Raw genomic sequence first — 15,964 nt, 5'->3', positions numbered from 1 at the left:
TTTTTTTTTGGTCAAACTGTATCTTCTAAGTGAGAATTTACATATCATTTTTTTTTTCCGGTGAATGAACTAATGTGTATATATATGTATGACTTACTTTCGAATAATGAACTAATGTGTATGTATGACTTACTTTCGAATGAAGAAAGTTAGAAAGAATACAAATTGATTCTTATTTCAGTTGTTCACATGTAAACACGTTATATGGCATCTTGACAAAAAGAAATATCACTTAATTCACATTGAGAATTCTTTTGTTTTCATATAGGACTATTATATATAGCAACAATATGTATCCTGTAAATTTGAATCCCAATTGTAACAGCCATATATAATATTAGCATAACTATTGGACTAAATGTCATGGTTAACGTAGTTAATGTGCTATTGTAATTAATTGTCATACCACGTAAAAATCAATAAAAGGTACTAAAATCATTTCATATTTTGCAACTACAAATGATAAACAAAAGTAGTATTTATTTTTATATATATTTTAAAATACGTAATATCAAGAAACTGCTTAAAATATAAGACAAGAATCCTCTTTCTTCCATCTCTATCTCTCTCCGTAGACAGTTTGCTCAAACCCCTCTTCTTGAAATGGCTTCTTCTCTTATCTTCCTCCTCCTCATCTTTACCCTATCCTTTCCATCCTCAACCCTAATCTCAGCCAAATCCAACGCGACAATAATCGAATCAACTTGCAAAACCACGAACAACTACAAATTCTGTGTCTCGGCTCTCAAATCCGACCCAAGAAGTCCCACAGCCGACACAAAAGGTCTCGCAGCCATTATGATCGGCGTTGGTATGACAAACGCCACTTCCACCGCAACTTACATCGCCGGAAACCTAACATCCGCTGCAAACGACGTCGTCCTTAAAAAGGTGTTACAAGATTGCTCCGAGAAGTATGCTCTCGCCGCTGATTCTCTCCGTCAAACAATTCAAGATCTTGATGATGAAGCTTATGACTATGCTTCCATGCATGTGCTGGCGGCGGAGGATTATCCTAATGTTTGCCGCAATATTTTCCGCCGAGCTAAGGGGCTGTCTTATCCGGTGGAGATTCGTCGGCGTGAACAGAGTCTGAGACGTATCTGTGGTGTTGTCTCAGGGATTCTTGATCGTCTTGTTGAATGATTTACATTTGCATTTTAACTTTGGTAAAATCTCTGTTTAAGTTATCGTGTTAAATGAATTTTAATATGGAATTTGCATCTTTTTTAATACCGTTACTCTTTATATTACTGTTCTCCTTCGCTACTACTTTGAGTACTTTCAAATTTCCAAGAGTATTTGACTACAATACTTATCAATCAATTTACTAATCATACAAAAAAATCATAAGTCGTGTTTTAGTGCCAAAGATTTGGGGGAAAAGGTCTCTTAATTAAGAAGAGTTGGGAAGTAGAGATATTTTTATAATTGTTTGATTGAATATATATCAAATCTCTAGGTAACTTTTGCTTTATCTATATATGCATTATACGTGTTACCATCGCTCCGGAGATGTTTTATACTTTAAAAAAAATCGCGATAAGGGTCTTCAAAAGTGGTCTTTAAAGTGTCATCTTATAAAGAGAAAGGTAACGTCGTCTACATATTTTTAAAGCTGGAATAGTCATCGACCACATAACTACTACTACTACTACTGCTTTTCAAGACGACGTCGACTGATATATGAATCAAAAGCAAAAGATTGTGTGGCTTTTTAAACAAAAGTAAATTGTATTTTAGGTGGAAAACATTTATATAAATGATTGATTTGAGTGTGTGTATGTTCGTAGGTCAGTGACTACAGTTCTCTCCTTCTCCCTAATAATAGAACACGGCAATTCGAATTGTCAAAATCGAGTTTAGCGCGGTCCAGTCAAAATTGACACGAACCAGACCGGATTTAGATTTAACCGGGCTAGTCGGTGGATAAAATCGTCATTTAACACGTAGACTAATATTTTTTGGCGCCCAAAAGACGCGCCACTGCGAGACAGTTTCTTCTTCTTCTTCCCACTGATACTAAAATCCCTAAAACCTAAAATTTTTCCCCTAATTTTCTCGAGAAAATCCGCCACGATTCTGGGGGCATTGTGCACGATTTAACACATAGAAAAAATGAAGGGAGGTACGATTCAGATTAGTTGGCACGACGGGAAGCCGGTTTTAACCCTCGATTTTCACCCGATTTCCGGTTTACTCGCCACCGCCGGAGCCGATTACGACATCAAGGTTATGCAGTTCACAGCTCAAATCTTCGATTTATGTTGATGTTGACCAATTAGTATCTAATTGATCGGTTAATTTTGGAATTTTAATGTTTGAAACCCCAATTGTTGGAATTCAGATGTTTGAAATCTGGGAATTTTTTTTTTTGAATTGTTGAATTTTTGCATTCACTGTAGACTAATAAATTGAAATAATAATTTCAGCTATGGTTGGTAAATTCTGGTCAAGCGGAGAAGAAGATTCCTAGTGTATCTTATCAGAGTAGCCTTACTTACCATGGATGTGCTGTTAATACCATTCGTTTTTCTCCATCTGGTAAGCATCAGAGATTTTTTTGTTATTCCTGATGAGGTGTTCTTGAGTTGTATGTAACCATGTTAATTTATGTGCCATCTAGTGGTGACGAGTGTTTTGTGATAATGTGCAGGGGAACTACTTGCCTCAGGAGCAGATGGTATGACTGAGAACGAGCATATCTGGTTACTATGATACAAGTGTGTATTTGTCAAGAAACTAATTGCGCAGTTATATTTTTGTTATAATGCAGGAGGTGAGCTAATCATATGGAAGTTACATCCTAGTGAAACCAATCAGTCCTGGAAAGTTCACAAGTCATTATCGTGAGTCCTTTCATCTCAATTATTAGCTTCACTACCATGCTTTCTGTAATCTTTAAATTGAATACTGTTGTTCTATCATTAGGGGGGGAATGATTCTGTAGGTTGGTAACATTGTTGTAAGAATATGGACTCAATCACATGTAGTAGTAGGCCATGGTGGGAAGCATGCGGCACTAAAGTTATCCATTATCTCTTAAGCAGTAATGTAGTCTAAGATAATTATTTTGTTTGCCCTGCTAGATTTCATCGAAAGGATGTCCTGGATCTTCAGTGGTCTCCTGATGATGCTTATCTGATTTCTGGCTCAGTGGACAACTCTTGCATTATATGGGACGTTAATAAAGGTGAGCAAAGCTAAAGAGTAGATGAATTGTTTTTGGCTCCAGATTTTTTCTGCTTCTAAAAAATTCCGTATTTGCTACAAGGTTCTGTACACCAGATACTGGATGCCCACTGTCATTATGTTCAAGGTGTTGCCTGGGATCCCTTAGCAAAGTATGTAGCCTCTCTTAGTTCAGACAGAACATGCCGTATATATGTCAATAAGCCTCAAACAAAGAGTAAAGGTGTTGAAAAAATGAACTATGTTTGCCAGCATGTTATCATGAAAGCAGATCAGCAACGGGGTGATGAATCTAAGGTCAGAGAGAAAGAAATATTTATTCATTATTCCATCACAAATACACAGTATTCCTGATTTCAAAATGACATTTATGCAGACAATAAAAACCCATCTCTTTCATGATGAGACATTGCCTTCTTTCTTTCGAAGATTATCATGGTCACCTGATGGATCTTTTTTACTCATTCCAGCAGGTTATTATACTTTAAAACCTGTCTTGTTTTTCAGAAAGTTGGGATAGATCATAGATGGGCTAGATCATCACATTGTTAGCTAGGGTATTATTTATGTCGCTAACAGTCCTTGTCATCACTGTGTTGCATTTCCAGGTTCTTTCAAGGTTTTACCCACATCAGAAGCTGTGAATGCTACCTATGTCTTTTCTAGGAAGGACCTTTCAAGGTAAGATTATTATCAACCCACCATCTCTTGTTTGGAAGTCGTAGCCAATTGACGTCAACTGCTTGAGCTTATGTCTGAGATGTTTATAAAACAAGACAAAAAGTCTCACACTAGCTCATTTCCTTTTTCCACAAGCAGACCTGCACTGCAGCTTCCAGGTGCCAGCAAACCGGTTGTAGTGGTTCGTTTTTGCTCTGTTGCATTCAAACTCCGTGGTTCAAATTCTGCTGGTACATATTATGTCATTTTTAAAGTTCTTTTTTATATGACAGAAAAGCAAGGCCGTCATGACGTATATATTTTTCTTAAATCTGCTAATTTTGGTGATCTTAAATGGTATTTTGAATCATGCAGAAGAGGGTTTCTTTAAGCTTCCTTACCGTCTTGTCTTTGCCATTGCAACTTTAAATTCGGTGTACATATATGACACAGAGTGTGTCGCTCCAGTTGCAGTCTTAGCAGGTCTCCACTACGCTGCAATAACTGATATAACATGGTAAAAAGAATATACACATTTACTTCAGATCTAAATGCTTATTGCCCCAATATCATAATCATTTGTTCAATAGGTCACCTAATGCCTCGTATCTAGCACTGTCCTCACAAGATGGCTACTGCACAGTAGTTGAATTCGAAGATAACGAACTAGGAGAATCCATCCCCATATCAGGTTTGTGCTCTTAGTTCTTTCGCACTCAACCTTCCAGTATCCGATTTTGACCCATCAATCCTATTGCAGTCGGAAAGAAACCCGTGGACAGTGAGGAGAAACAGCATCATATAGGGAAAACTGATGAGCTGATGACCGAAACAAGACCAGCTGAGAGCAATAAACTGGCTGAAGCAGAACAAAACGAAGAGAGTAAACAGCCATTGCCGAGCTTAGTTACGACAGATGGCAAGGATAAAGAGCATCATGTTATGCAGAAAACCGATGAAGTGATGACGGAAACAAGACAAGAGGAAGAGAAACAGCCAATGCAGAGCAAAGTTAACACACCTGTCTCAAACAAACCAGCGAGAAAGCGCATCACACCGATGGCTATAGATCCCTAATGATAAACTAAGTACTACTGATGTATACATTTTGTTCCATCTGTTTTTTTTACTCCAATTATTATCTTTCTCATAGGCTACACATCAAATATATAAATTGCATCGATGGATTTTTTTTGTAGCAAATTACAGTCAAGAGACCATGTTGGAAGTGGATAAGTTTCTTTAGTCCTACTCCTATGTGGCTATGTCTCGTCTTAAAAGCAATGTACATAAACTCACTAGTATAACACATGAGAATGAGATGGATGGTTAAAGTTTTATTATGCATCATTAAGTAAATACATGAGTTAGTTAGCTGGGCATCAAAGGCCCAAAAATCATACAAGCAAAATGCAACAATCCGTGACGCGAAAGGGATGTTGTGTTGATCTTTTTTGGCCCGTTTCAACCAATGTGAATGTGTGAATAATTGACCGGTAAAAAAATAGCGAATAATTTTACCCTAATTTTACTAGTTTCCAAAAACCTTTCTTTTTTTGTCCCAATAGCCGTAAAAAAGGTTAAAAAAACAAAAACCCAGAAAAATCAACTCTCGTCTCCTCTCCAATGGCTATCGCTCTCAATCTCTGAATCTCATCCTCTGTCTCTTTCTCTCAATCAGAGAGATTTCTCAATTATTCTTCAATTTTTCAGTTTCTTTTTTTTCTTTCTTTTCCCACTTTCAATTAATTTTTTTTTTGTATAAACGTTATTAACACCAAATACACAAATATATACAAATATCTTCTCTCTACGGCTCCAATGGATTCTCCGAAACTCCCGTACTCTCTCTCCGCCTCTTCCTCCACCCCATTTGCTTCCTCCGCCGTAAAACCTCACCGGAAAAAAGTCCTTTCCCGTAACTGCATCCTCATCATCATCGCCATGTCCTCTATTCTCCTCCTCCTCTTAACTCTCCTCATCTACGCCACCGTCTCCAAATCCTCCCACAACCACCGCAACTCAACACCCCAATCACCACCAACCTCCAAAGACAAACCCCCGCCGGAGACTCCTCTCCCTCCTCCTCCCATCGCTCAGATCCGTCTCGCCTGCAACGCGACTCGTTTCCCAGACCACTGCGTCGCTTCCCTCTCTAAACCGGGTCAAGTCCCACCGGATCCTAAACCGGTTCAAATCATCCACTCCGCGATTTCAGTCTCCTACGAGAATCTCAAAACCGGCCAATCGAAAATCGAGTCTATCCTAGACTCGTCCGCAGATAACAAAAACCGTACGAACATCGCCAAAATTTGCCTCGAGATCCTCTCTTACGCTCAGCACCGTACCGAATCAACAGACGTCGCCGTGACGAGCGGCGAAATCAAAGACGCTCGTGCGTGGATGAGCGCTGCTTTAGCTTACCAGTTCGATTGCTGGTCAGGTCTCAAAACCGTCAACGACACGAAGCAAGTCGTCGACACCGTCACGTTCTTCGAAGGCCTCGTGAACCTCACCGGTAACGCGTTGAGCATGATGCTATCGTTCGACAGTTTCGGAGACGACGTCGTTTCGTGGATCCGTCCAGCGACGGAACGAGATGGGTTTTGGGAGAAAGCTGGGCCGAGTTTGGGCTCGGGTACTACAGGCACAAAGGCTAATTTAGGGGTTCCGTCTGGTTTAACGGAAGACGTGACGGTGTGTGGGAATGGGTGTACTCACAAGACGGTGCAGGAAGCCGTTAATGCAGCGCCGGATACTAACGGAACCGTTAAGTTTGTGATACGGATTAAAGAAGGCGTTTATGAGGAAACCGTTAGGGTTCCGTTTGAGAAAAAGAACGTCGTCTTCATCGGAGACGGAATGGGTAAAACGGTAATTACAGGTTCGTTGAATGTTGGACAACCAGGGATGACAACGTTCGAGTCTGCAACTGTCGGTGAGTTTTTTCCGTTAAACCCTATTTTTAAGAATTTATTAATTTTAACTTCTTTTATATTTTCTTCAGTTGATTTAATTTAGAAACATTAAAGTCAAAACAAAAATTTGTTTTTTTCTTTTATGACATTGATATATCAGGCTTTATAGTACTGTTTTAGATTTGCTCTGCCACGTAAAAAGAATATTAGTATTTATTAATTTCAAGATTTAAGTTATGTCGATTAAATGGGAGTGTTCCTGGTTTCAATAGAGACAGAACCCATGTGACATTCAGACAACTTACTTGGAAAATTATGTCCATTGGATCTTGTTAGTATAAACATAGATCTTCTAATAATAGTAGTCTATATTAATTTAATCCAAGATTTGGACAAAGTTCCAAGATTTTTTTTTGTTTCTTAATCTAAAAAATGTTTGTTGTTATTATATGTTTTTTGGTTTTTGGTAGGAGTTCTCGGCGATGGGTTTATGGCTCGTGATTTAACTATAGAGAACACAGCAGGAGCAGACGCGCACCAAGCGGTTGCGTTTAGATCAGACAGCGATTTCTCTGTACTCGAAAACTGCGAGTTTCTTGGAAACCAAGACACTCTTTACGCTCACTCTCTTCGTCAGTTTTACAAACAATGTCGAATCGAGGGCAATGTAGACTTTATATTCGGTAACTCAGCTGCTGTATTCCAAGACTGTGATATCCTTATCGCTTCAAAACATTCCAAAGTCGAGCAAGGCGCAAACAACGCGATCACAGCACACGGGAGGATCGACGCGGCTCAGTCCACGGGATTTGTGTTTTGGAACTGTTCGATTAAAGGAACAGAGGAATACATGAAGGAGTATCAAGCTAACCCTAAAGGGCATAAGAACTTCTTGGGAAGGCCATGGAAGGAATTTTCAAGGACGGTTTTTGTAAACTGCAATCTTGAGTCTTTGATTAGTCCTGACGGATGGATGCCTTGGAACGGGGATTTCGCGTTGAAGACTTTGTATTACGGTGAGTATAACAATACAGGTCCTGGATCGGTTAGATCGACTAGGGTCCCATGGAGTAGTGAGATACCAGAGAAGCATGTTGATGTTTACTCTGTAGCCAATTTTATTCAGGCTGATGAGTGGGCTTCGATCACTGCTTGATTTTTGTAAAGGAAAAATGAGGTTCTTAGGGTTTTATATAAAAAAAATGTCATGAGAAGTCGTCATTGTAACCTTATTGTAGTGTCAAATATTATTAGTGTGGTGTTATCGTCATCGCTCATTGAGATTCATAGTCATCAACCAATCAAAAAGATATAATTTTTTTGAGTGATGGAAGAAACCACATAAATCATGTCATAACAGAAAGTTCCAAACTTTAAAATCTTATCATACTTTTTGAGTGGTTGAAGACTCATAACTTCTTAGATTTATTTTAAAGAGGCAATAGTAACGATATGATAGCAAAAATACTTCTAAAATAGTTTGATGTTTCAAGGGAACTTCTACATATAAAATGTTTCAAAGGATAAAAACAAAGTTACTTTGTTATTTTTACCTTATGTGAAACACAAAATGAGGACAGTGATGAATAGCGTGACACACAAAAGCTATGGGGTCGAAGGAGAAACATGTTCTTTAGGTGTGAGAGAGAGCAAAAGAGATACTTATATTTATAGGTCGGCGGAATCAGAACTCTTCTCCTCCTTTGGTGGTGCATACTGCCTGGTGAGACGGGATCTTTCCCATGGGTCCAGCGGCACTCGAGGTGGCGGTTGAGGTGTTGCTGGTTTTGATTGCCTTAGCTCGTTCTCTCTATCGATAAACCTGCATCAGGAAGAGTATATAACCAGTAGTTAGCTCACCAAGGAAACTTCCTAAAATTAGAGAATCCAGTAACGGCATCTCAGTTACACATACACCAGATAATGTTTGATCTTATCATCATTGTCCCATTTTGTTTTTCATTGCAGCTAAAGAAAACTCAGAAATTCAATGTGCTTCTGTGAGAAGAATGAACAATAAAGAAAAGGAAGTTTTGTTTACTCGATATAAGCCATTGGTGCAGCATCACCAACACGTATACGAGTGCGAAGCATTCTTGTGTATCCACCAGCTCTATCTCTGTAAACACACAAAACATCCATATCATGAAACAGAGTTGAGAGATCCAAGATTAAAAAAAAAGAAAAACAAGGTTGGAGAATTCTCACTTGTATCGATAAGCCAATTCTGTAAAAATCTTGTGAAGTACATCATCTCCTCTAACAAAACCACCAGCTCGCCTTGCTGCAGCTAGTGTGCCCTGTAAATAAATCATTTCAATCACCCATATGACTCTGATTTTTTTGCTATGTATCTCAAACCAAAAAAAAAAACTACTTATCTCAGAGAAACAAAAAACACTTATAAAGCCAAGATTAGAGTTCACAGTACACTTTACATCTATGGTGTCTGATGATTATACAAAAGAGTAGAGAGTAGCTAATTTCTTGAACTTATTGCAAAGAAAAAGTATGAACTGGATTACCTCTTTGCCGAGTTGAACCATATTATCAGCAAGACGACGGACCTCTTTAGCCTGAAAAATCCAATGTATGGTAATAATGAGATTACATTGTTAGGACAAGACACTGCAACTTGTAAGAGGGATCACAGATTCTCTCATTAGCTGACTATAAACCCTAGCTAAACCTCAAATCAATGAAAATGAAGATAATAGGAATTAGTACCTTTGCGACAGTGGTCTCAATTCGCTCGTGTTTCACTAATTGAGAAACCATAGTCCTGATTACATTTGGATTCGAAACAAAAAAAAGAGATAAATCTTAAGCAATGTGCGAAGAAGAAGAACCTCAAGGATCGATAAGAAAGTTTATAAGAAGAAGAAAGAACCTGAGCATGGACATACGGTGGCCAGCTGGGCGACCGAGCTTCCTGAACTTGGTCATTTCTGCGACGGCGAAAGCGATCGGAGAATGGGCGAATTTGGAAGAAGATGAAGAAAAAAAAAGAACTCTGGCGAAGGTGAACGATAAACCCAGCAGCGGAACGCTTGGGTCAGTGGACCCTTAACTTTTGTAATGGGCCTGATCTTCTCGATTTGTAAGCCCAATAGAGTAATTAAAAAATTATTCCTTCTTTTTTGTATTGTTTAATCAGAGTTAAGCGTTGAATTATGCCTAACTTTTTCCACTGACCGTTGTTTATAAAACACAAAACAGTCCCAAAGAATAAAAACACAGATCCCAATTTTCAAAATTTGTGGGCGGTTTGTCGACTCTTCTTCTCATTCGTATTGAGAGTCAAAAGGCCAGGTCTCAAAGTTGGACTCGTTGTTAGTTTATAATAATCTACATATTTTAAATATTTATACAAGTATTTTGTAACGATGATTATATGAATAATAGCAATACTTAAAATTCCAAACACATGCACCAAAAGTCGTTAGACGTATATAGTCAATAATGTTATAAAGGCAATAAATAACATTTAAATGGTTGTATACTTATAATTTATTTTCTGTATTTAATAAAAGTGGTCCGATACCAGCTCATTTATGGGTTTCTCATTACCATTCCAAACTTTAAGTTTGTAGGAAGAAACATTTAGAGAAAACGAGAGTGAACTTACATGAACAAATAAAAACCATGTCTTTTTTTTTTTACAAAGACAGTTAGTTTGATCCGTTCAAATTTTGTTAGTGAGAGACTATAGTTTCTGAAAAACTATAATGGACTTTATAACGCAAAAAAATAATACCACAAGATGAGGAAAAGATAAAGATGATTATGACTTATATATATAGGCTTATGTCTATGTCGTGTATCATGTATTCGAATCTTCTAAAGATGAATTGAAAATCACATGTTACATCGTTACAAAATTGTGGGTCGATGGGAACTATATGACGTATTCATCTCTTTTTGACAATTTTGGACCTATTATTACCAACAGAATAATCATCGACATTCTTATTTAATAAATAAAAAAAAACAATTCCATATCAAATGATACGAATTAACAATATGATTGGAAAATTCAAGAACATCATTATTTTGATTTTTACTTTACAGTAATAACAGAATAATTTGACTACAATGAATTGAATCTTCTTTCTTTTTTTGTTTTTAGTTTATATTCACTATTCAAAATTTCAATTTGTTTACAATTTCTCACTTTTTTCCTTCCCAAGGAACAAATTTTAAAGAACGAACCCTAATTAAAGTGAGTAAAAAAAAAAAAAAAAATTGATCAAAACGGCATGATATGTGTCGTTTTGGTGTCGTAAGCCGAAAGGCAAGATCTTGAATTCACCTTGAACACCTTTAGAAGATCCGTTAACATTCGTCTAACGGCGGGAGAGCAATTGCTCTGTAACAGTAACAGAATCTTCGTAACTCCGTTAGCACTCGTAACGGCTTCCAATGCTTTATCCTCTTTGAAAAGATAAGAAACACTCCACAGCACCGTCACGGCGTGCTCCGTCGCCGCCGTCGACACTTTCATCAGCTTTTTAACAACCGTTTTCAAACACTCTCCGTCTCCGCCGCAAATCTCCGATCTCCCTTCCTTGGTGGATGCTAGAATCTCGAGAAGCTTCAGACATTTCTCGGTGACTGAAACGCTCGACGCCGTCGGATCTGATAACAGTTTCGTCACATCTCCGATGAGTTTCTCTCGGATCAGGTTTAGTTTCACGCGCTTCGGTGAGCTAATCGCGATCAAACACGATAGACTCGATTCGATCAAGCTCGAATCGGAGTCTTTACTAATCGATCTCATTAGCTCCGTCACTAATCCATCTCTCTCAGCGATTAAAAGCTTTGATTCAGCGTCGACGGCGATGAACTCGAGTAAACCGGCGCAATCGATCTTCAATTCGACATTCCCGGTTCGAAACAAGAAGACGATAACCGTTAACCGATCTCGACCGTTGGTTAAAATAAGATTAGAAAACCGTCTCCGATCTGAGATTTTGGTACGAACCAAACTCAGAATCTTAACCGCCTCTTGAACAACCAGCGATTTCGCGGCGGAGGTGGTTTCGAAACCGACCTGGTCAATCAGATCCACGAGAAGCCTCACGAAATCATCTTTTCCGGCGAGAAACCCTCTGTTATCATCAGATTCTCTCCCGAATCGAACGATCTTAGACAAAACCTCGCGATCGTCACGGTCCTCTTTCTCGATCTTGACTCTATCAATCGCATCGGAGATCTCATCTCTCGTCGGAGCAGCTAACTCCGCCGACGATTCAACACAAGCTCGACGACGAACGGAATCAGACCAAATCTCTATCAAACGCTGAAGAGTCCGATTAGGTATGAAATCCTTGTTCTGAAGAATCTGCATCGTCGCGGGACAAGTGTTGTTCCCGCCGTCTAGCCACCGTTGGATACTTGCTCGATCGTAAGTAACACCGGTACAAAGACTCACCGGAGATTTCATAACGTCGAGTGATATAGGACATCGGAAAAACGTAGGTACAGTGATGCATAGATCATCCTTCCTCATTGCTTTGGCCGTTGCTTTTTTTTTTTTTTTTGCCGATTTGCTCCAAAAGAAAGAGAGAGAGAGAGAGAGATTGTTTATGGTTTTAGTGCGTGGGGTTTGGTTTAAAAGATGAGAGAGAGAGAAAAAGAGAGTCAAACTTTGGTGACGTCAAATTTTTTCACTTTTTTGACGAGAATTTTAGTATTTTTTCAAATATCTTTTTTTTTTTTTTATAAACTAATTTAATAGAGTAAATCGAATAAAAACTTTTTCTTTTAACGTAAATCGAATATAACTTTTTGAATTTTCTCTCTTTATGCTAATACTAAATAACTATACTACGAAATTAGAATAATATTTTAGCACACTCCAAAACGTAAAAATTGGATTTTATTTTTTTGTTTCACTTTTGGTCGTTGGTCAAAGAAGTCTTTCGGCGCGTTATAATAGTAGTATTAGAGATTATTTTTGATTTTTCAATCACAGCCATTGATGTGAATATTTAAAAATCTAAGATATGGGAATTGGACGGTGAGGATTTGGTATGAGTCCACTTTAACGTCTTAAGAAGGAACGCACCGAGTTTTTGGGGCGGGTGTGCAGTAACTGCACTGCAGTTGCACGTTTGAGATTTGTGGAAATGCACAACTTTTTATTATTTATTATTTTATGACCCCTTTAAATTTTAGTTATTTTAATCTATCTCCTCGTTTTTCTTATTTCTCAGTTTTTCGTCCTCGTTTTCACATTTGGTGAGGTTCGTAAAATCTTGAAAACGCGTTATTATACAAATCGAATTAACCGGATTATTTATTCTCACCAAAATATTTTGTTTACCCTTATTGTTTTCTATAATTAGGTGAATCATCATCACACTTTTTTACAGTGTCGATATTTTTATGTGAGTGGATATATTATAGTCCACTCTAACCTTTCATGGTAGCAATAATTTCAAGGGTGGTTGCGATTTTTTTTTTTGTTCAATTCGTGCAAGAATTTGACTTCTATCTAATTACAAATTTTGCCATTTTAGTTATTTACCTAAATTAGTGAAACGTTAAAAAGATCATGTATTTTTTTTCAAATTAACCCTGAAGTATGATGGTATACTTCTGTAAATTTTATAAAATATAGGCACAACCCAATAATATGTAATAACATATGGAAAAGATATTACGTAAAAAAGAGAAAAGAAGAATATAAAATGAGCAATTTGTTCAATTGACCGGACAGATTCTATGGGCTATATTGCATCTTTTGTTGCTCCTCCACTTCTGCTTGTTTTTTATGTCCGCAACTAGCAATACATGACGTGACGTGACACTTACATTAAACTCTTCGATACTTATTATGTTCATTACAAAGACTGTCTACTTATGTTCATTACAAGTTTACACCCTTTAAGATTTTACAAACCTTGGTGTTAATTTGCTACCTCTTAAAGTTAAGTACCATCATTTTCTAAAACTAATTAACCGTTATTTCTATTATTCTTTTTGACAATCTATATGTGTATTACAAGTCTAACATCAACACCTGTTTCATACAACTACTTCCAAGTCAAAGTTGAATAATAATGATCATCAATACATGACGTGACGTGACACTTACATTAAACCTTTTATCCTCTTCGATACTTAGTTTAAGACTGTCAACTTATGTTCATTACAAGTTTACACCCTTTAAGATTTTACAAACCTTGGTGTTAATTTACTACCTAGCTCTTAAAGTTAAAGTATCATCATTTTTTAACTAATTAACCGTTATTTCTATGATTCTATCTTTGAGTAAGTGTGTATTACAAGTCTAACATCAACACCTGATTCATACAAATACTTCCAAGTCAAAGTTGAATAATTAGTGATCATCAACACTAAACAAACATGTGCATTTGAAATTTAATAGTGAGTAGCAATATTTTCTTTTAAGAAATATAAATAATAATCGATAAACTAATTTGCTTGCACGTGAGAGGCTGCGTGTTTTGGTTGATTCAAACACTTACATCCCGCACGTTTAAGCTTTTTTATGTTTGGTCTACATGAATGTCAAACATCAAACATGAAAGTGTGAAACCATATATGGAATTGTTTAAGAAGTTGAACTTGTAGCTTTTGGATTTGGACATTTTTGGAGTAGTAAAGTATTTAACACACGTTTAACTCTCACAAATTTTATATTCTCATCTATTTTTAAAATATTTGCGAGGAAAATATTTCAACATTTAAATTGGAATGATGGATCATGACGCTTTAATTTGAAATCAAAGTCAACAATTATGATGTTAATAAACAGTTATAGACCCTGTTGGAAGTTGGTAAAACGTATGACTAAATTTGAAGGTTAATTAATTACACAAATATCCAAAATAATACTGTATTTACTTATATAATTTAATTAGCATGCCTTTGGTTTTTTTTTCTTTCTTAATTATTTCATTTTTCGTGAAGATACATCAACATTTTTTGTGTTGGAAAACAAGTAAACAACAAACATTTATTCTCTCATACATCATGCTAATTTATCCATGTAGATAAGAGAAAAAATATCATATTAATTTTGATTGCGGAAAAAAACAAACGATATCTGGAAGTGGAATTTACGGGCTTTAGTTGATTTAGTCCATGGGCCTATTATCCTAAAATTTTAATCATTAATGCCCATTGGTTTTGTTTCGTCCTCTACTGTTATAAAATAGAAATAAAATTTTTCTATCTGAAAAAGTTCCATACCACATACCTATACTATACGGAATGACTGAAAAAGTAAATTCAGAAGTAAAGTATTATACTCTTCGATGCAAATTAAACAGGTAGAAAATAGTAATCAACGCTGTGTGTTTGCAGCGTTTTATTTTTCAGAAGGCAGAAAGAAACTGCATGCCGTTTTTAACTTTCTTGATGACACGAAACATAAGAGCATGGGCATTGGTTAGGGACAATTTTTGGTCCCCCAAATTTAAAAGTATTATTTTGAAAGGTTCTTATTTTTAGTATGAGCATTGGTGTCTATTTGTATTTGGTCCCCCAAATAAAATAATAATATTTTAAAAGTTACAAAAATTAACATTAACATTGTTATAACATTAACATACAAATTAACATAAAATTAACATTAACATTGTTATAACATTAACATTGAAAACATTAAAAAATTACAAAATTACAAAAAGTTGGAAAACAAAAACATACAAATAAGACATTAAAAACAGATTGGGAGCACCAACTAGTTCCATGAGAAATTAGACGAGCACCAACTAGTTCTCCAACCAGGGCAGTCAGATTGGGAGCAACAACGTTCATTCTGCTCTTCAGGTAATTGTATAGCTGAGCTCTGTACTCAGACAGAGAAAGAACCTGGTCATAGAGTTCCCGGATGTGCAGCAAGTCAAGGTCACTGACTTCTGTTCCCATGGATATAACTTTGGTTAATGGAGTTCTATTTACACAGTATACAATATGAAACTTACCTCAGAGAAGTCAAGCTTAGCAGCATTACTCCAGTTGCCCATCAATTTAACAGATTTGGCATAACAGATTCTCTAACCCTCATCGCATACGTGTTTAGCTCTTTGTCAAGATCATCGAGCAGACCGATAGCTTGGATAATCATAGTGTCCACCTGACAAAAACTAAACCGTTAAGAGATGCAAGAGAAGCAAAGACAAACACAGGATACGTTAAAATTGGACAATCAAATAGTA

General features: G+C 36.8%; 5 protein-coding genes across 6 annotated transcripts; 3 read left to right on the top strand and 2 right to left on the bottom strand.

The window, feature by feature from the left end:
• LOC104743566 (cell wall / vacuolar inhibitor of fructosidase 2) lies at positions 523 to 1,269 on the top strand. The gene has a single exon (XM_010464635.2). The coding sequence runs from the start codon at positions 604 to 606 to the stop codon at positions 1,144 to 1,146; it is 543 nt and encodes a 180-aa protein (XP_010462937.1). The 5' UTR covers positions 523 to 603; the 3' UTR covers positions 1,147 to 1,269.
• Positions 1,970 to 5,097, top strand: LOC104743554 (chromatin assembly factor 1 subunit FAS2-like). 2 transcript variants are annotated; one of them, XM_010464622.2, is made up of 12 exons: positions 1,970 to 2,232; positions 2,433 to 2,544; positions 2,657 to 2,683; positions 2,777 to 2,849; positions 3,090 to 3,193; positions 3,275 to 3,489; positions 3,569 to 3,665; positions 3,801 to 3,873; positions 4,012 to 4,103; positions 4,228 to 4,369; positions 4,443 to 4,543; positions 4,613 to 5,097. In XM_010464622.2, exons 1-12 carry the CDS (start codon positions 2,119 to 2,121, stop codon positions 4,927 to 4,929), a joined length of 1,467 nt encoding a protein of 488 aa, XP_010462924.1. In that variant the 5' UTR covers positions 1,970 to 2,118; the 3' UTR covers positions 4,930 to 5,097. The 2 variants fall into 2 exon arrangements, with proteins under 2 accessions (XP_010462924.1, XP_010462929.1); XM_010464627.1 differs by lacking the exon at positions 1,970 to 2,232 and adding an exon at positions 2,581 to 2,590 and having other exon boundaries at positions 2,506 to 2,544.
• Positions 5,460 to 8,047, top strand: LOC104743545 (probable pectinesterase/pectinesterase inhibitor 64). Its single transcript, XM_010464614.2, has 2 exons — positions 5,460 to 6,790; positions 7,241 to 8,047. Exons 1-2 carry the CDS (start codon positions 5,674 to 5,676, stop codon positions 7,924 to 7,926), a joined length of 1,803 nt encoding a protein of 600 aa, XP_010462916.1. The 5' UTR covers positions 5,460 to 5,673; the 3' UTR covers positions 7,927 to 8,047.
• LOC104743538 (50S ribosomal protein L17) lies at positions 8,224 to 9,776 on the bottom strand. Its single transcript, XM_010464605.2, has 6 exons — positions 9,661 to 9,776; positions 9,498 to 9,552; positions 9,296 to 9,346; positions 8,979 to 9,070; positions 8,812 to 8,889; positions 8,224 to 8,592 (listed from the first exon to the last, which is right to left on the bottom strand). The coding sequence occupies exons 1-6, from the start codon at positions 9,714 to 9,716 to the stop codon at positions 8,439 to 8,441; spliced, it is 486 nt and encodes a 161-aa protein (XP_010462907.1). The 5' UTR covers positions 9,717 to 9,776; the 3' UTR covers positions 8,224 to 8,438.
• On the bottom strand, positions 10,777 to 12,360 carry LOC104743531 (U-box domain-containing protein 27). Its single transcript, XM_010464602.2, has one exon. The coding sequence runs from the start codon at positions 12,280 to 12,282 to the stop codon at positions 11,020 to 11,022; it is 1,263 nt and encodes a 420-aa protein (XP_010462904.1). The 5' UTR covers positions 12,283 to 12,360; the 3' UTR covers positions 10,777 to 11,019.

This window comes from Camelina sativa, chromosome 2, assembly GCF_000633955.1.
Source record: "Camelina sativa cultivar DH55 chromosome 2, Cs, whole genome shotgun sequence".
In the NCBI taxonomy this organism is placed as follows: Eukaryota; Viridiplantae; Streptophyta; class Magnoliopsida; order Brassicales; family Brassicaceae; genus Camelina; species Camelina sativa.
This window is presented reverse-complemented; position numbering and strand designations above follow the sequence as displayed.